The sequence below is a fragment of the Ramularia collo-cygni genome, assembly GCF_900074925.1.
Source record: "Ramularia collo-cygni strain URUG2 genome assembly, contig: RCC_scaffold01, whole genome shotgun sequence".
Taxonomy (NCBI): Eukaryota; Fungi; Ascomycota; class Dothideomycetes; order Mycosphaerellales; family Mycosphaerellaceae; genus Ramularia; species Ramularia collo-cygni.
Genome location: NW_019716255.1, coordinates 2,011,176 through 2,026,288, shown reverse-complemented (window position 1 = coordinate 2,026,288; position 15,113 = coordinate 2,011,176). Strand labels below are relative to the sequence as shown.

Sequence of the window (15,113 nt, the reverse complement as noted above, 5' to 3'; positions counted from 1 at the left end):
TGAAGGGTCCCGCAAGAGGGTCTAAGAGCGATTGGGCGGAAGTACATGAAAGGTACGAATGGTGCAGGTCGAGAGGATGTGTCGCTGTGATCACATCAGATGGATTTTGTAGCAGCTGAGAGATATTGCAATAACTTGCAAGTGCGGGTTTCAAGATGCTCGTGTTTCCTTCCGATATCAGGACTGACGAGGTGAAGCATTTGATCAAATAATGCAGGTGGTTCTGGCAGCTCCACGGAAGAACCACTCAAATGTTGTTGCGTTGTTGTCACATGGATGGTGGCAAGAGGCCAATCACGATTACATCGCAGCAAATGCGTTTTCACGAGCGGCCACTCAAATCGGCGACGGAGAGATTCATATGCTTGATGCATTTCCATTCGTCTGCGAGACCCTGTCCGGAAAGCACAGAAGTCTCCGCTCTGACATGTCCCTCGCAATGCTAGTGGTATATCCGCGTCCATTGCCTCCACCACACGAATCCAGCATCACAGTTCCTCCAATCTCGGTATCCTTTAAGCAGAAGCAGCGGTGATGGCAGACTCAACGGCAGGTGGGTTCGCGCCGACGACCTCGTTGATCTTCTCGCCGTCCTTGTAGATCATGAAAGTAGGCATGGCGCGAACACCGACCTCCTGAGCGACCTCTGGGACCTCGTCGACGTCGAGCTTGTAGAAGCGAACGTTGGTGTGCTTGTCGGAGAATCTACGCGGCGGGGAATACACTCGTCAGTCTTTCTCAATCTTTTAACGTGAGAGCGCGGGAAAAAGAGGACGCACTCGACAATCTTGGGCGCAATGACCTTGCAAGGTCCACACCATACGGCGAAGAAGTCGACGATGGCGACACCCTTCTCGGACATGGCAGAGTCCCACTCAGCCTTGTTCTTGATGTTGTGGACACCCATTCTTGCGGTTGTGGTGGAGAAGAGTTTGGTGTTTGTGATGAGTGGTTGATAGAGGCGGGTGTTGGTGGTTGTTGTTGTTGTTGCGGGTCTGAGAGATGCAGTTGTGAGTAAGGTACGTCGGAGAGCAGACATAAATGCAAGTGAAGTGAGTGGCCGGTGATATCAGGCAGATATGTATGCGGCGGCGGCGAAGAATGTCCATTTTAGGTTATGACATTTCAAAGCTTTTGTCAGCCGCTGTTTGCGGCCTGAGTTGCTTGCTTCGCCGTTGCTGCGGCATCGTGCCTCGCGGCTTGAGTTCAAGAAGATTCCACGTACCTGAAGTGTTTGAAATTGGTAAGAATAGCACTGTGATACACGATTCGCAAGATGTACGTCCTACCCAGTCTGTGGAAGGCAGCTCGTTCTCACCTGCAGATGAAGTTCGCCGCTGCTTCGGGGTCCGAGAGACGGTGACGTGATGGCGGGGTCCGTCATTCACTTCACTTCGCTTAAGTTTTCTTTGTTGATGTGAAAACAATAGCATGTCATCCCACCATCGCCTGAACATGCATTCAAACATCATAGGTCAAATACACGACGTCTGTATTGCGAGGTCGAACATTCCGGCTGCGACATGGCAGAGTCTCGAATGTTAACCCACAATAGTAACTACACTGAGTTGTGAGACGATGGAGAGACTGGATGCCAGCACCAGAACGTGCTCTCCGACAAACGTAACAGCAGGAACGATCTTGMCGCCAAAGCCAAGGATAGACGTGCGGTGACTCACTTGGAGAGGTCGAGAGGCTGTACAAGAGCGAGACATTGTAGAGCCGCCACGTCGCTTCAGCCGCCACCAATGGCGGCATTGCAAAGGCAGGGAAGATCGGATCAGGGGTTGAGTGACGGCTGTGTGCAGCGAAAAGCCTTGTTGTCCAGATGTGGTCTTACTACTCAAGTCGTTTGCTCGATATGCTACAAGCCACGCGAGACACCCCTGCTTTGATTGCCCTTCAAACCAACACAGCTTAGCGAGCATTCAAGACAAATTTACTGCAGTGAATGCATCCAAAACAATAGGCCGCCCATAATACCAGACTGCTTTCCGGATCCATTAGCAGCAGCTCATCGCCGCCTTCATGTCGCTTCAAAGTCTCTACACCATGGCTGATACCCCTCTGTCCACCATCTACCTACGGATCTCTAGCTTAATCAACTTTCCAATAGCACTCACAACACGGAGATACTGTGACAGCAATGAGGGTGACGGAGGTGGTAGTCCAGAGTATGGATTTCTAGGAATCGGGAAAGACTACGCATTCGATCGGTGGGTGGACGACCTATTAACTCTTGGACCAGATGCTGCCCTATCTTCAAACGTGCAAGTGCGCAAGCAGCTAACGTTGTAGGTCGCTTAACCTGCAGACCATTCCCCTGGACACGGTCTCTTAAGACTGGGCTAATGATTCTGGGTTCCGGGGCATTGTAACTAAAAGCCCCAATCTTGAAAATGTATCCGACATGACTTGAAAATATCTTCAGTCTGGAGAGCGATCAGAGCTTAGATGCCCAGGCAATTGATCACCTGGCCCAATTCCGTCGTGGGTATGATCAATCGAACAATCCAACCCACTCTACACACCCAATGTTGCCGCTCTTGGCTTTGTTCAAGAAATCATTCAACATCCCCAGACGCTCATCGACATGCTCCTTACAAATCCCAATCAGCGTAGCCGAACCAAAAAACTTGATAAACCGTTCGCGATTCCCACTCTCAAGCAGCTGCGACACAGAAGTCCGTTTCTCAAGATCATCTGCCGCGCAGAGATGATCGAAAGCGTTTTGGAAGGTTTTCGCGCGAAGGCTGAATTTCTCGAAGAGCGTCTTCGCAAGTTCCAGCAAAGGGATCGCTTCCTTGAGGATCGCGAGTGCGCGTGAGATTTCGTCGGGGGATGATAGAGGGGCCCTGGTGAAATCCGAGAGAAGTGTGTAGAGTGGTTCTATTGAGGCCTTGTGGAGATTGATTTGTAGAGCTTCGTAGTTATCTGCAACGGCTTGGAACTCCATGAGGAAATTGTCGATGCGTTGGGTGAAAGGTCTCATTGTACGCTGTTGTTGGYCTGACATTGTGGTTTTGGTAAATGCTAGTCTTGGATGGGGGAAGAGCGCGATAGAGTGTGTTATATGGCATTTATGCCAGCAGTGCATGTGTGCGGTCTTGTTGCTCCTCGATCATTACTTTGCGCCAGTTTGCAAACATGATGCAGAGATCGTTGACACAGACGATCGATTGCTGTGGACCATCTCTCTCACGGAAAGCAGATAATATCCGACAGCGATCTGGCCACGTCGAATCCCACCAGATCGAACAGGAACCACAAAGAGTTTACATATGCTCCTCGGGATTTGTGCTCTTTGGGGACGAGTGAAACCATTGCCTGCGACTGAACAGCAATGGCGACACTCATAGCTGGATTTCATACTCATGTGAACCATTCTGTCGCTCAAAGGTATTCATACGTCGCTGTGAAAAGATCCATTCACTCGATAATGCTGAGCGTGGTGGTAGCGTGCTCATTACGCTCCCCGCAAGATCTGAGAATTACAGATCTCCGTTCCTGCCATGATGTCTCGTCGAGGTCCTGTACGCCCGAAATGGCGAGATCTCATCAGCCCACTCAGTGGTGCCAACGATATCACTCTTAGCCTGCTCCAAACATCTGCCATAGTATTCTTTGGTCGTTTCCGACTCGTGCGCGAGAGATGAAGTCAAACCCATCAAACCAAACAGGGCGAGAAAGAGGTCTTGCTGCTCGTGGGCGAAGATTTCCGACTTTAACTCCACAAACCCCTCTAGGTGTTCGTTGGCCAATTCCAGACATTCGTCTTCGAGCTCGGAGAAGCGCTCGTGATTTGCCTCAACACGGGGTACAAGCTCTTCCAATGTCGGGATGGCGGCTATGTAGGCCTCTTTAGCGGCTGCGATGTGTGGCGATGAAGGGATGGCGAAACTGAGGCTCAATGCGCTGCGGGCTTGACGCATGTTGCGAATGAGAGGGTCTTGGTTGAGGACGCTCTCTGCTGTTTCATATTCCTCGGTCAGGGGTGCGAGCTCTGTGCATAGTGCCTCGATTTGTTGACTGAGACCTTGGGCGGTTGGTTCTTCAAGGTCTGACATGTTTCGTTGGAGTTGTCGTGATGGTCGTCGATGTCAACGGTTGAAGCTGGTGAGTGACTATCGAATGGGTGGGTATCGGTTGAAGGGACAGGAACGCTGTTGATCATCTTAAGTGCTCTGACGTATAAGCATGCTTGCTCTCATCGTAAGTAACATGCGGGCAAACACGACGCATGTGGTGTGGCTCACGCGATTACAGAGATGTGCCGCGTGCCTGTTGGCTTCTTGGGGTGGTGATGGAGATCTTCTTGAATCTCCGATCCAAACCATCTGAGCATCCTGAATATGATGGAGCCGCAGAGTGTTGTAATGTGTAGRTSKSKGKKSKCRSMGWAYMMTWMMMARARRRATTCTGTTGTACTTGAAATGATCGTATAACGCCCGCGTCCACGATCCAGCCATTGCCATTAGATCTATGTCATGTCATTTCATCTCGTCTCATCATCGTATCGTCGGTAACACGCATAGAAATCAGGTCTCTCTCATCTGACGTCAACGGGCGGCCGCGAGCGACTCCTTCCATCATACCTGCTCGCCCTATCTGTCTCCCGTCTGCCAGTCCCAGGTCTCTCGCCGGTGGAGCGATCATCAAATGATGCTGCACCATGCGACCCTCTACGCGATCTTGCTCTATCTTCCCTGCGATCTGAATCTGGTGGCGCTTCAAGCTGTTTGGGTGCTGCCGGCTCGCTGTCCTCACTGTGGATAGAGGAGGTCTCCACAAATCCGATGCGTCTCCCTTCAGTGATGATTTCCTCCCTTTCCCACCTCGATGCCTCCTTCCACTCTCGCTCTTCCGCCCTTCTCTCTCGTTCCTCTTCCTCGCGCTCATACCGCTCCTCGTCGCGCCGCCGCTTGGCCTTGGCCTTTTCAAAGTCTCGCCGCCGTTCCTGCTGATGCTGTGACTTGTACCTCTCCGAGTCCTTCTTGTTCATCCACATGGAGAAGCAGGTCGAGACCACCTGCACAAAGATTACTCCCAGGGCGACTTTTCCCAGAGTGGATGCCGCGCTGTGCTCCTCGTCTACATGTGGAGCAGACGTGCGGCGTCTCCTGCCATGGGGGGTAGAGCGGCTGTAGTTGGTGTCGGGAGATGTTGAGTATCTGCGAGTTCGAGGCCTGCGAGCGCCGTTGAATGTGCTGTCGTCGCTGTGGTAGTGGTAGTGGTGTCCCGATGCCATGATGATTTTGATGAAAGTGGCGGGTTTTGTGATGATGAATGGTGTGAATGTGTTAGGTGCATGCTAGGTAAAGTAGGTACTGTACTGCAGACTGCCACAGCCTCACTTGTCGTTGCCTGCCACAATCCGAAACTTGCTTGCATGTGCACGTTGTTTGGGAGGACATACCGAGTCATGAGTGGCGGACCCGTGCCGTGAACCGTGGTGCGTCAGGTAAGGCGGGGGCGGGTATACCCGATCGCCGACATTTAGACGAGATGCTCGCAAAGTCGACGGCGGCATGCACGATTGACATTGATGTCACATTGAGCGAATGGCATACACTCTCGCCTCAACATCAAGATGCTTTCTCCCAACGTCGTTGATCGCCGCAGTATCGTTAATCTCCACACGACCTCCAACGAAGATGGTCACCGTCTAGAGGAGAAAGTAAAACCGGATGAACCATCCACCTGTGCTCCTCCATGCTCACTGCTGGAAACGCTCCGCCGAACGCCGATTCCAGGTTGATAGCGAAATTCATATCGCAATCCTTGAACGACCCGACATGCTATCCTGGCCTTTCACGGCGTATCCGACAGGCTTAGGAGGTACCAGCGGCCGATGATCTCATGGGTGAGCTCGATGACGTTGGCGCTCCAGAGGCCATTGATTTGTATAAAAAGTCTACATATAGTACACTACAATCTTGCTGCGGGTGGTGAGAGTGCAGTCGTGGCGTGTCGAGGTCGATGGCTCGAAGCCTTCGGACCTTGGACGTGCGGTCGAGATGCGAGAAGCAAACGGCATTGGAATGTCTAGATTGCACGTGCCCCGACGCTAGAGCAGCTTCACAAATTCACAATCGCTCCCGTCTGCATTTGATTATTCTACCTGGTACCTCCGTCATCATCATCCCCAGCTTGAATATTTCGCATGGTGAGGGAGATGTGTCCCCAACCATCTGTGTATCTCAAGGTTCAATGACTGCTCGCTGGAAATGGTCGTATCTTTCAGATCAGACGTCAGCACCAGCAGTGAGTACTGTACGACAGCAACAGCACCCCTTCGCGGACCCGGACCCACACCACACTCGGGGCTCGGTGCGGCTGACAATGTGCTCACGCGAGGTGCTGCCAAATCAGATGCCCGCATTTCCACTGCGAACATGCGGCGTTCCGTAGCCCTTCTCGAAGCCTTTTAGCTTCTGTCGCATTTGGGTCGCCTCCGCGATACGGCCTTTCTTTTAGCGGCCGAGACCTCATCCGCGGCGATAGCCAAGCACGCCGTAGGCTGGGCAGAGTTTTTTAGCGTACCCTGCAGTAGCCGACCAACGGGCACGTGCGGTTGTGCCCTACTGGCCTACTTATCAGAAAGACTGGGTCCTTGCGCTCGGTGGAAGCGGGTTCCTGACATCCAACGGATTCAACGCGCTGACATTCGGGTTTCTTTGACACTTCAGCTGTGGTCCCTCACCACACCCAATTCATGTACTCGCAATCCATTTCATAGACGAGGAAATCCACCTTCCTTTCGCCTCCGCCGATCCTTCCAATCCCGCTGCAGCCTTTTCACAGATCAGGATCCACAGACCTGGAACGAAGATCACCCAGAGCGACAATTATACCCACAGAAGCAGCAGTGAAATATCCGCGCGCCCTCTTCAGGATCCGTCCTTGCCCAAAGCCAAAGCAACAACCTCACTCCCGAAAAGCCATACGCGACAACTCCCGAAAGCGACACTACGAGAACCCGGCTCGTGATTGACTGTACATCTTTTCGTTGTATATATTGACCAGCTATTGTTATCGACCCATGGCCAACATGATGAAGTCCGAGAACTCGGACCTATATCCGCGGCATGGCTCCAGAGTATCTGGCATGTCAAAGGAATTCCMAYGAAAAGTGTCCCGAGTAGAAGCAAGTGCTGAACATGCGGACGAGCTTCTCGAGGCGTTGGGTTACACATCTGAGCTCGCCAGATCACGATCGACGTTGAGTGTGGCATTCATGGCATTTGTGCTGGCTTCAGTTCCTTATGGTCTATCGACAACACTCTACTATCCGTTGACTGGAGGCGGCCCGACTACAGTGATTTGGGGATGGGTGGCCGTGTGCGCTCTGATGATGTGTGTCGCCATCTCGCTGGGAGAGATCACTTCGGTACGTCTTGACAATCTTGTAAAGTGCTATACTTGTGGTATACACTCATGCGGAAGTTGGATGAAGTGGACTAAACGAAACCGCAGGTCTACCCAACAGCTGGCGGTGTCTACTACCAAACTTTCATGCTCTCTCCCCGTAAATACCGTGCAGCAATGGCGTGGGTCACAGGCTGGTGTTTCCTGCTTGGCAACGTTATCATCACGCTCTCCGTCAACTTTGGCACAACCCTGTTCCTCATCGGCTGCTTGAACATTTTCACAAAGGCTGGCATGGTGGCAGATCCCAACGATCCCACAGGACTGACTATGATTCCTGGTCAAGTTGGGATCTTCGCCAATGGCCAACCCTACCAGACATGGCTCATCTTCTTGGCCATCACTCTAGCTTGTAATGCCATCTCCGCATTGGGCAACAAGTGGCTCCCCCTGCTGGATACCTGTACGATCCCATTCACTATTGTGGGCGTACTCGCCATCCTCGTCTCCGTCCTGGCCGTCGCTGCAGAGGGAAGGAAAAGTGCAAGCTACGTCTTTGGAGGATTCGAGCCAATCTCTGGATGGACGCCACCTGGATGGGCCTTTTGCGTTGGTCTCCTCCATGCTGCTTATGCTACCTCCGCTACCGGCATGGTTGTGTCCATGTGTGAAGAGGTGGAGAAGCCTGCCTCTCAGGTTCCCAAGGCCATTGTTGGCGCACTCTTGATGAACTTCACGTGTGGACTGATCTTCTTGATTCCGCTGTGCTTCGTTCTGCCAGACTTGATGGCCTTTGTCAACGACCCGTACGCTCAGCCTCTGCCTGTCATTCTGAGCTCGGCTATCGGTAATCAGGGCGGTGCGTTTGCTCTGACCGTCCCTATGATTATTTTGGGTGTCCTATGTGGTACAAGCTGCACCACAGCTGCTTCCCGATGCTTGTGGGCTTTCGCTCGGTATGTGTTTCACAGGAGAGGGTGCTAGAAAGTCGCTAATATTCAAGCAGAGATGGTGCTGTCCCAGGTTCGCGCCGTTTTGGTTTCAACAGGGTCAACAACAAGCTTGGCATGCCACTGAACGCAATGATGTTGAGTATGGTGGTTCAGATTCTCCTCGGTCTGATTTATCTGGGATCTGCCGCTGCTTTCAATGCCTTCAACGGATCTGGCGTCATTTTCTTGACGCTCAGCTATGTCATCCCCGTGGCCATTTCTCTCTTCACCGGCCGCTCAAAGACACTGGCAGGTGGAAAGTACAACCTTGGCATGTTCGGACTTGTGTGCAATGTTGTGTCGATTGGTGAGTCTGGATGGAAATGCATTGTAAAGATTTGTACTGATTACATGACAGCATGGTGTGCTTTTGCCATCCCACTCTTTTCCATGCCCTCGGGTTTGCCAGTCACTCTCGCTGGCATGAACTACGCTTCAGCGGTATTCGTCGGCGGTGTGGTCATCTCGGCATTGTCTTACTTCCTCTATGGAAAGAAGCACTACTCTGGGCCTCAGGTCGGAGAGGACATGGAGCCTCCGGGCTACTCATCATGAAAAGGGCTGCATAGTCTGGAATGTGCATGTGTATAGATTCTTGAATGTCACTCAACATGGGTGTTCTTTTAAAGTCGACATTGGATCTGTGATAGGCTCTCGTCTGTGTGAATTCCGACGACTCTCTTCGCTGCCGACCATGCAGCTCGACAACGGGCCTTGCAGTAAACGGAGACTGTAAATCAAAAGGTCCCATTCATGGGCTCGCGAACGCTTAGTACTAACTAACCATTGCTGAGAACTGAGGATGCTTCATCGACGGCTCGAAGAAGCTTCTCACTCAATAAATCCAAGCCTCCTGTCTAATATGTCAGCACTGTCGGTACTCACGGTGTCGCTACCGTAGACGCCGAAGCCACTAAAGCTGCCAACAAACTCTACAAGACACATGCGTTGACTATACAGCCCGAAAAGAGTGCAAAAAGAGGGATTATGACGACCTTACTCTATGCCCTCAAAATGAGCAAAAGATGAGCTCCCCACCCGGGTCGAACGAGTGACCTTAGGATGATTGCGGACTGCAATCCCACGCTCTACCACTGAGCTAGAGGAGCTTCTATGAGTGGGCGAAGGTTCTTATTGATCATGATGCTGACGCAAAGATCTGCCGAGCTTCGGCCGGGACGCCGAGGCGATCGTTGCGATCCTCTCGTTGGAAAACGCGCATTCGAGCCGACTTGTGAGCATCCTTGGAATTATCTGCTTACTCGATGAAGTGGTACGCACTTGACCCGCCCTCGATGGTAGTGTAGGTCTGTTAAAGGGACTCGGACTCGGCGTGTAGCTATCGCTATGATACGTTGCCTTGGATCTCAGCATTCAAAAGTCTCTGCTATCGATACGTCAACCCGGCAAGTACCTTACCTAGGCTAGGTACCTACCTTATCATTCCCCTGTTATAACTTGACTACGCAAAATGGAAGTCGCTTGGAATTACAACTGCCCGTTCAACCTAGAATTTGATGAGGCACGCAGCATGAGATTCGAGCGTGATCTCAAACTGATCAGAGCAACAAGCATCTAGTTCCAGCTGCACAAGGTGAGATTTCGCTCCTAGATTTGACTTAGCGGAGGGCCGACATGAATGCGAAATCCAATATAGAAGCTATATTGGCGAGGGTTGGTTGGACTACCTTTTCTGCCACTTAATGATCCTAATAAATTCGATGTTGCTGCTTTCATCCCACCATGTGATAGTTATCAGGAACGCTGGCGCAGTAGAGTCCAATAATGCTGCTCTGTACAAGTAGTAAAAGGATACGCCTGCCGCCTACTAACCTCGAGGCAAAAGAGAAAGAACAGGCGCTTGGTTTTCAAGACAAGAAAAACGCAAAAAAGAAGGCAGAATGTGATTTGGATTCCAAATCCGGGAGTCGAACCCGGCTCTACCCGGTTCGATGTGAACATGAAAGCGGGTGATGCTAGCCGATACACCAATTTGGAGTGCGAGTCCTGTATGCTGTGAGGCATGAAGGAAAGCTCGTCAATAGCGTATATATAGCTCTCAACCATCTGCCGGCGTTTCGCCGATTTTCGGAATCGACCTCAGAAGGTGCATTGTACCTCGCCTCGAATACACACACAATACACAACGACGGTCGTTGCATCGAATAACCACGACATTGATTCYCGAGATGAGCACAAATACCCCAGCCCACGAGCTCGTCGCTCTCATCTTCTCTCCGTCCACGGAAACCTCGACTGCATGGCAGCACATCTTCACCAATGTTGCAGCAACGCTGGAAAATCACTTTGGTCACGCTCTGCCGACTTTGAGTTTCCGCTGGCTTGACAGTAATTGCAAGACGACGGATCCCGACCAATTCGCATCGCCAGGCCGTGTCCTTGAAGCCAAGTTCTCCATCCCAAACGCCATCAGTCTCCGCGAATGCAAAACTCTCACCGACACCATCCTGCAGCCCATCCAATCGAAGCATAAAATTGAGCTCCTCCTTCAACCAAGCTTGCTACATCGCTCTCATGCACTACCAGGCCTCGCCGTCTTCGACATGGACAGCACTCTTATCCAGCAAGAAGTCATTGACGAGCTTGCACGTGCAGTCAATCTCTACGAAGAATGTGCTGCCATCACAGCGGCGGCCATGCGGGGCGAGGAACCCTACACGGATTTCGCTGCCAGTCTGCGCGCGAGAGTGAGACTCCTCAAGGGCGTTCCCCTCAGCATATGGGACGATCTCAAGCGGGACGTCATCACTTTCACCCCCGGAGCCAGAGAGCTGATCAAGGCATTGCGAGGACTAGGCTGGAAAACTGCCGTTCTTAGTGGAGGCTTCATGCCGCTCGCGCAATGGGTTCAGTCAGAGCTAGGTCTCGATTTCGCCCTTGCGAATCATCTCCAAGAAGATGCCGAGAACCAGTGTCTGACCGGGGAGCTAGTTGATGGGAGAGTGATTGTTGATGGCGACATGAAGAGGACTGTCTTGATGAGCTTGAGCGAGGAGCATGCAATTCCCAAGGAGAGGATCATTGCGGTCGGCGATGGTGCGAACGATTTGAAAATGATGGAGGCTGCGGGCCTGGGAATCGCGTTTCATGCCAAGCCAAAGGTACAGCTCGCTGCAACCAGTCGATTGAACACGGAGAGTCTTCAGGATGTTCTGTACGTTCTCGGACGCACCAAGGACGAGGTTCAGTCGCTTTTGGGTGCCAAATGAGGGCTGCGGCAGATGACCTTTACACAGCCAGTATGCGATCGCGCGGCAGAAGTAGGACTCAAGCAGGGACCGGTCGTGGAGACATCTTCGATCAGGAATGACTATGCCAAGCCTAAAGCTCAAAGATCAATCTTTACGGTATACCTGGATATATCCGGACGTCATCATTAGGAGGCTGCAAGAAGTCATCAGCAACGTCCACTGCCATCTGATGTGATTCAGCCCAGCCCCTGATCGCCTCAAAATCTCGACACATGTGCAGCGTGTTGAAGTCGACAAATGGTCGGACATTGTTGCCGTCCGCGTCGCTCACCCAGACTTGGCCCATCACTCCCATGTCAACGGTGCACATCAGCTGCTGACGTAGAATATCAAGACAATGAGCTTGGAGTTGTATCAGCCTCAGTCGTCACAAGAGCACCTCTATAAAGGACTTTCACACTCACTGATATGCTTCTCCACCAGCCACTTCTCGTTCTTCCAGGCCCCATTTCCTTGCAAGCGATAATGCTCGATGTTGAAGTATAGAGCTTGCCGCAGGAGATTCTGCACGTTCCCATTAGCTCGATCCTTGACATCTAACCCCTGGCAGCGTACAAGACAGTGTAGATGGTGTAAACCCTCAATATTCGCCGGAAATCCTCCCCCATACTTGTCATTCACACGAACGTGGTCCTGCAAGCCCATGCTTTCTCCGGACGACCCAGGGACAACGATAGGTCGATCTGCCAGCAAAGTCAGTACAGCGACATCCCTGACTCTGTATACTGGACGAACAATCTAGGCCCAACGCATCCCACGCAGCGTCGACTTCTGCTCCTGCCGGATAGCGATACACATTTTCCTTGAACAAGGAGCCGTTAAAAGYGATCTGAGCCCAGTTTGGATTGRCTTCAGGTATCAAAGGCGCTGCTCGTCCATTTTTGTCAGCATCGACACAATAACCGCTGCTCGTAAATCTTACATGGCCGCGCAATGCGTTCCAAGCAGACGACATCTATCACTCGGTTCTTCCAATGGATTCCAACCAGTATTCCCATGAAAAATGCATATGTCGTCAGCGCGATAAACACAACAGTGAGGCTGGATTGGTTTATGCACTTTTTCCATTTGTGTTTTCGTATTTCTCTCGTGTTAGCTGTGTAAGTCTCATCCGTTGTTCGCTCGGTTTGGCTGGGGGAAAGGAGTCTCTCGTTGACTTCTTCATCCATACCATCCCCTTCGTTAGGAAAGACTGATTTCCGCCCCGTTTTCGTCATCGAGGGCATGGAGAACAATACTCGACACACGTTCGAGAGTGCAAACACAACGGGAAGAGAAATCCAATCATGTACAAAGCGTGTTCCCAACTGCACGACTTCAGCCGGAGGGTCTTCCGTCGGGTACAACTGAGGTGTGCGACATCGCATTCCATAACCATTCAGCATGAGAAATACTCGAACATTCTGAGTGCGACCGTGTCACCGCCTGAGGCCTGAGACGCACCATCTTGWTACAGGACTTGACGCAGGCATCAGCGATAATGATGCGGTCCTCCTGGAAACAAATTCTCAACGCCCGGTTCGACGCATGTGTTGATGTGAKTGCCATTGTGGCTTGTCCTGTCATCCAGCAAGGAATTGCAACCCTGTGTGTTTGCTTCAATGCCGGTTCCCCATCAGCACCGCCGAAAAGATTTGTCTTCCGCCTTTGTCATGAGATCTTGCGGGATGTTTCGGTGGGGTTGATATAAGAGCATCGGCGGCGTTGCACTCCATTCGCAGCAAAGAAATCTACCCGACACAACTGCCTGAATACTTCACGATGAATTACTCCCTTTACATCAGCATCCTGATCGCTGGCCTTTTGTCAATCGCATGGGCAGCTCCGGTCCCTCCAGAGGATCCTTCGAACAAAGTCGAAAACTTTGCTGTGTGGGCTAGCGTACGAGACATTGTCATGGTTATGGTCTCGAAATTGTGCTGACTTTTCGCATAGTACGGCGCTTATGACATGCCGCTTTCCACCTACGGCGACTACAGTGGTGGCATCAACCCGCCTCCCCCAGCAGAGTGATGAGCAAAGAAGGACATATGGGCTTCTCCGCAGTCAAGTGCCGTATTCCTTCTTGGGTTGTGATGGCAAGTCTCAGTCTAGCAAGGTCTGTCGCGAGGCTACACAATTTAAACGGGATGGAAGGTGGATGCTGTTTAATACTCGCGCCACTACTCGACATCTCCATAGTGAGGTCAATTGTCGTTACAAAAGAATCCTTTGGGGTTTAAACATATTCCTGTCCTCTTCTCTTTCTCCCTTCAGCACTACTCCTCCACCCGCCGACTTTAGACGTCTTGCCTCCCATCCTCACGCATCCAGTAAGATGCTGGATACCCGCAACAACGCCATCCACACACTGCACTTGCTCCGTTTCCACTGCCGCCTCCACTGCCGTCTTCAGCATACTCATGCCCGCACAACCCAACGTCAAGACCTCTGCTCCGTCTGCGATCAGCTTTCTTGCAACATCACGCAAGATAGCCACAACTTCTTCTGAAGGACGGCTCTCGAGTTCAAGGACACCGAGATTGCAGGATTCAATGCCCGCACAGAAAGATTCACATCCATAGGCTCTGACCGCGTCTCTATGTATTATTTTCGATCTTGCAGAGGTTGCGATCAATCCAAAGCGACCTCCCAGCGTTCGAGCATACAGTAGGGAGGCTTCCATGATGCCAATGACAGGAATCGTGAATTCCTCGCGGAGCATTTTGATCAGGGGAATGTCGGAGTAGCATGCAACGAGAATCGCATCAAATGAATGCTGTTTCTGAAGGGGGAGAATGGCGCGGAAACAGGCTGCWGATGCGAGAATACTGTCTGTTGTGCTCTCAATCGCAGTGGGAGCGTCTCCAGCGGGAGCCGTGAAAGGTGTGACATGAACATCTGAAGGCAGGAATGGAGTGAGGGTTGAGAGGCAGGAATTGGTCATGCTTTCGGTGGCATTTGGATTGACGAGGAGGATGCTGATTGGTCTGGAAGACGGCATAGCAGACGTTTGCAAGCCTTGCTGTTCGTTCATGCTTGTGGTGATTGGTGATGGGGTGACCTCAGGTGTCTAAATCAGCGCCAAGAAAGTTTAAGAGACAAGTGAGTGACTGTTAGGTAAGATGAAAGAAGCTTACGCCCTGTCCTGTACATGTACAAGCGAGAGCTACCTTGCCTGTCTCTTTTTGGACCCTGATCATGCACGCACAATCATACACTGCAAGGCGATTGATTATATGGCCGGGCCGGTGCCAAAAGCGCCGGCGGCGGCGTCGTCGTCGAGCTGTGAGTGGGGAGCTGTCTTGTGCTATCGACGGATGTTGATAAAGACTCGAGGTGCCGGCGCCAGTTCTTCGCATGGAATTCTACCGGTGGCGTCCAAGTTTGGCGTCAACTTCGGCATCCAGTCATCGTTGATTGTACATAAGATGCTTTGGTAGAGGCATGGCCATAGGGCGGTGGGAGCTGAACGGCAGAACGAGCGCGGTTCAAAATTCTT

The 15,113-nt window shown here is 51.7% G+C and overlaps 7 protein-coding genes and 2 non-coding genes; 2 read left to right on the top strand and 7 right to left on the bottom strand.

Moving 5' to 3' along the window:
* Positions 1-515: 515 nt before the first annotated feature.
* RCC_12020 lies at positions 516-1,039 on the bottom strand (the record flags this gene model as incomplete). Of its 2 annotated transcripts, none has more annotated exons than XM_023765895.1 (2): positions 516-705; positions 780-1,039. In XM_023765895.1, the coding sequence occupies 2 exons, from the start codon at positions 1,037-1,039 to the stop codon at positions 516-518; spliced, it is 450 nt and encodes a 149-aa protein (XP_023621663.1). The 2 variants fall into 2 exon arrangements, with proteins under 2 accessions (XP_023621663.1, XP_023621664.1); XM_023765896.1 differs by having other exon boundaries at positions 780-907.
* A 1,461-nt stretch (positions 1,040-2,500) lies between these two features.
* On the bottom strand, positions 2,501-3,016 carry RCC_12019 (uncharacterized protein; the record flags this gene model as incomplete). Its single annotated transcript, XM_023765894.1, has 1 exon — positions 2,501-3,016. The coding sequence occupies one exon, from the start codon at positions 3,014-3,016 to the stop codon at positions 2,501-2,503; it is 516 nt and encodes a 171-aa protein (XP_023621662.1).
* Positions 3,017-3,491: 475 nt separating this feature from the next.
* RCC_00721 (uncharacterized protein) lies at positions 3,492-4,067 on the bottom strand (the record flags this gene model as incomplete). The annotated part of the gene is made up of 1 exon (XM_023765893.1): positions 3,492-4,067. The coding sequence occupies one exon, from the start codon at positions 4,065-4,067 to the stop codon at positions 3,492-3,494; it is 576 nt and encodes a 191-aa protein (XP_023621661.1).
* Positions 4,068-4,549: 482 nt separating this feature from the next.
* Positions 4,550-5,248, bottom strand: RCC_00720 (uncharacterized protein; the record flags this gene model as incomplete). Its single annotated transcript, XM_023765892.1, has 1 exon — positions 4,550-5,248. One exon carries the CDS (start codon positions 5,246-5,248, stop codon positions 4,550-4,552), a length of 699 nt encoding a protein of 232 aa, XP_023621660.1.
* Positions 5,249-7,051: 1,803 nt separating this feature from the next.
* Positions 7,052-8,915, top strand: RCC_00719 (related to GABA permease; the record flags this gene model as incomplete). XM_023765891.1 has 4 exons in its annotated part: positions 7,052-7,390; positions 7,477-8,324; positions 8,375-8,667; positions 8,719-8,915. The coding sequence occupies 4 exons, from the start codon at positions 7,052-7,054 to the stop codon at positions 8,913-8,915; spliced, it is 1,677 nt and encodes a 558-aa protein (XP_023621659.1).
* A 473-nt stretch (positions 8,916-9,388) lies between these two features.
* tRNA lies at positions 9,389-9,469 on the bottom strand. One transcript is given in 2 exon segments: positions 9,389-9,424; positions 9,434-9,469. It is a non-coding gene; the product is annotated as a tRNA-Cys (tRNA).
* An 804-nt stretch (positions 9,470-10,273) lies between these two features.
* tRNA lies at positions 10,274-10,358 on the bottom strand. One transcript is given in 2 exon segments: positions 10,274-10,308; positions 10,322-10,358. It is a non-coding gene (tRNA).
* A 191-nt stretch (positions 10,359-10,549) lies between these two features.
* RCC_00718 (uncharacterized protein) lies at positions 10,550-11,590 on the top strand (the record flags this gene model as incomplete). The annotated part of the gene is made up of 1 exon (XM_023765890.1): positions 10,550-11,590. The coding sequence occupies one exon, from the start codon at positions 10,550-10,552 to the stop codon at positions 11,588-11,590; it is 1,041 nt and encodes a 346-aa protein (XP_023621658.1).
* Positions 11,591-13,850: 2,260 nt separating this feature from the next.
* Positions 13,851-14,648, bottom strand: RCC_12243 (uncharacterized protein; the record flags this gene model as incomplete). Its single annotated transcript, XM_023765889.1, has 1 exon — positions 13,851-14,648. The coding sequence occupies one exon, from the start codon at positions 14,646-14,648 to the stop codon at positions 13,851-13,853; it is 798 nt and encodes a 265-aa protein (XP_023621657.1).
* Between the last annotated feature and the right edge of the window lie 465 nt (positions 14,649-15,113).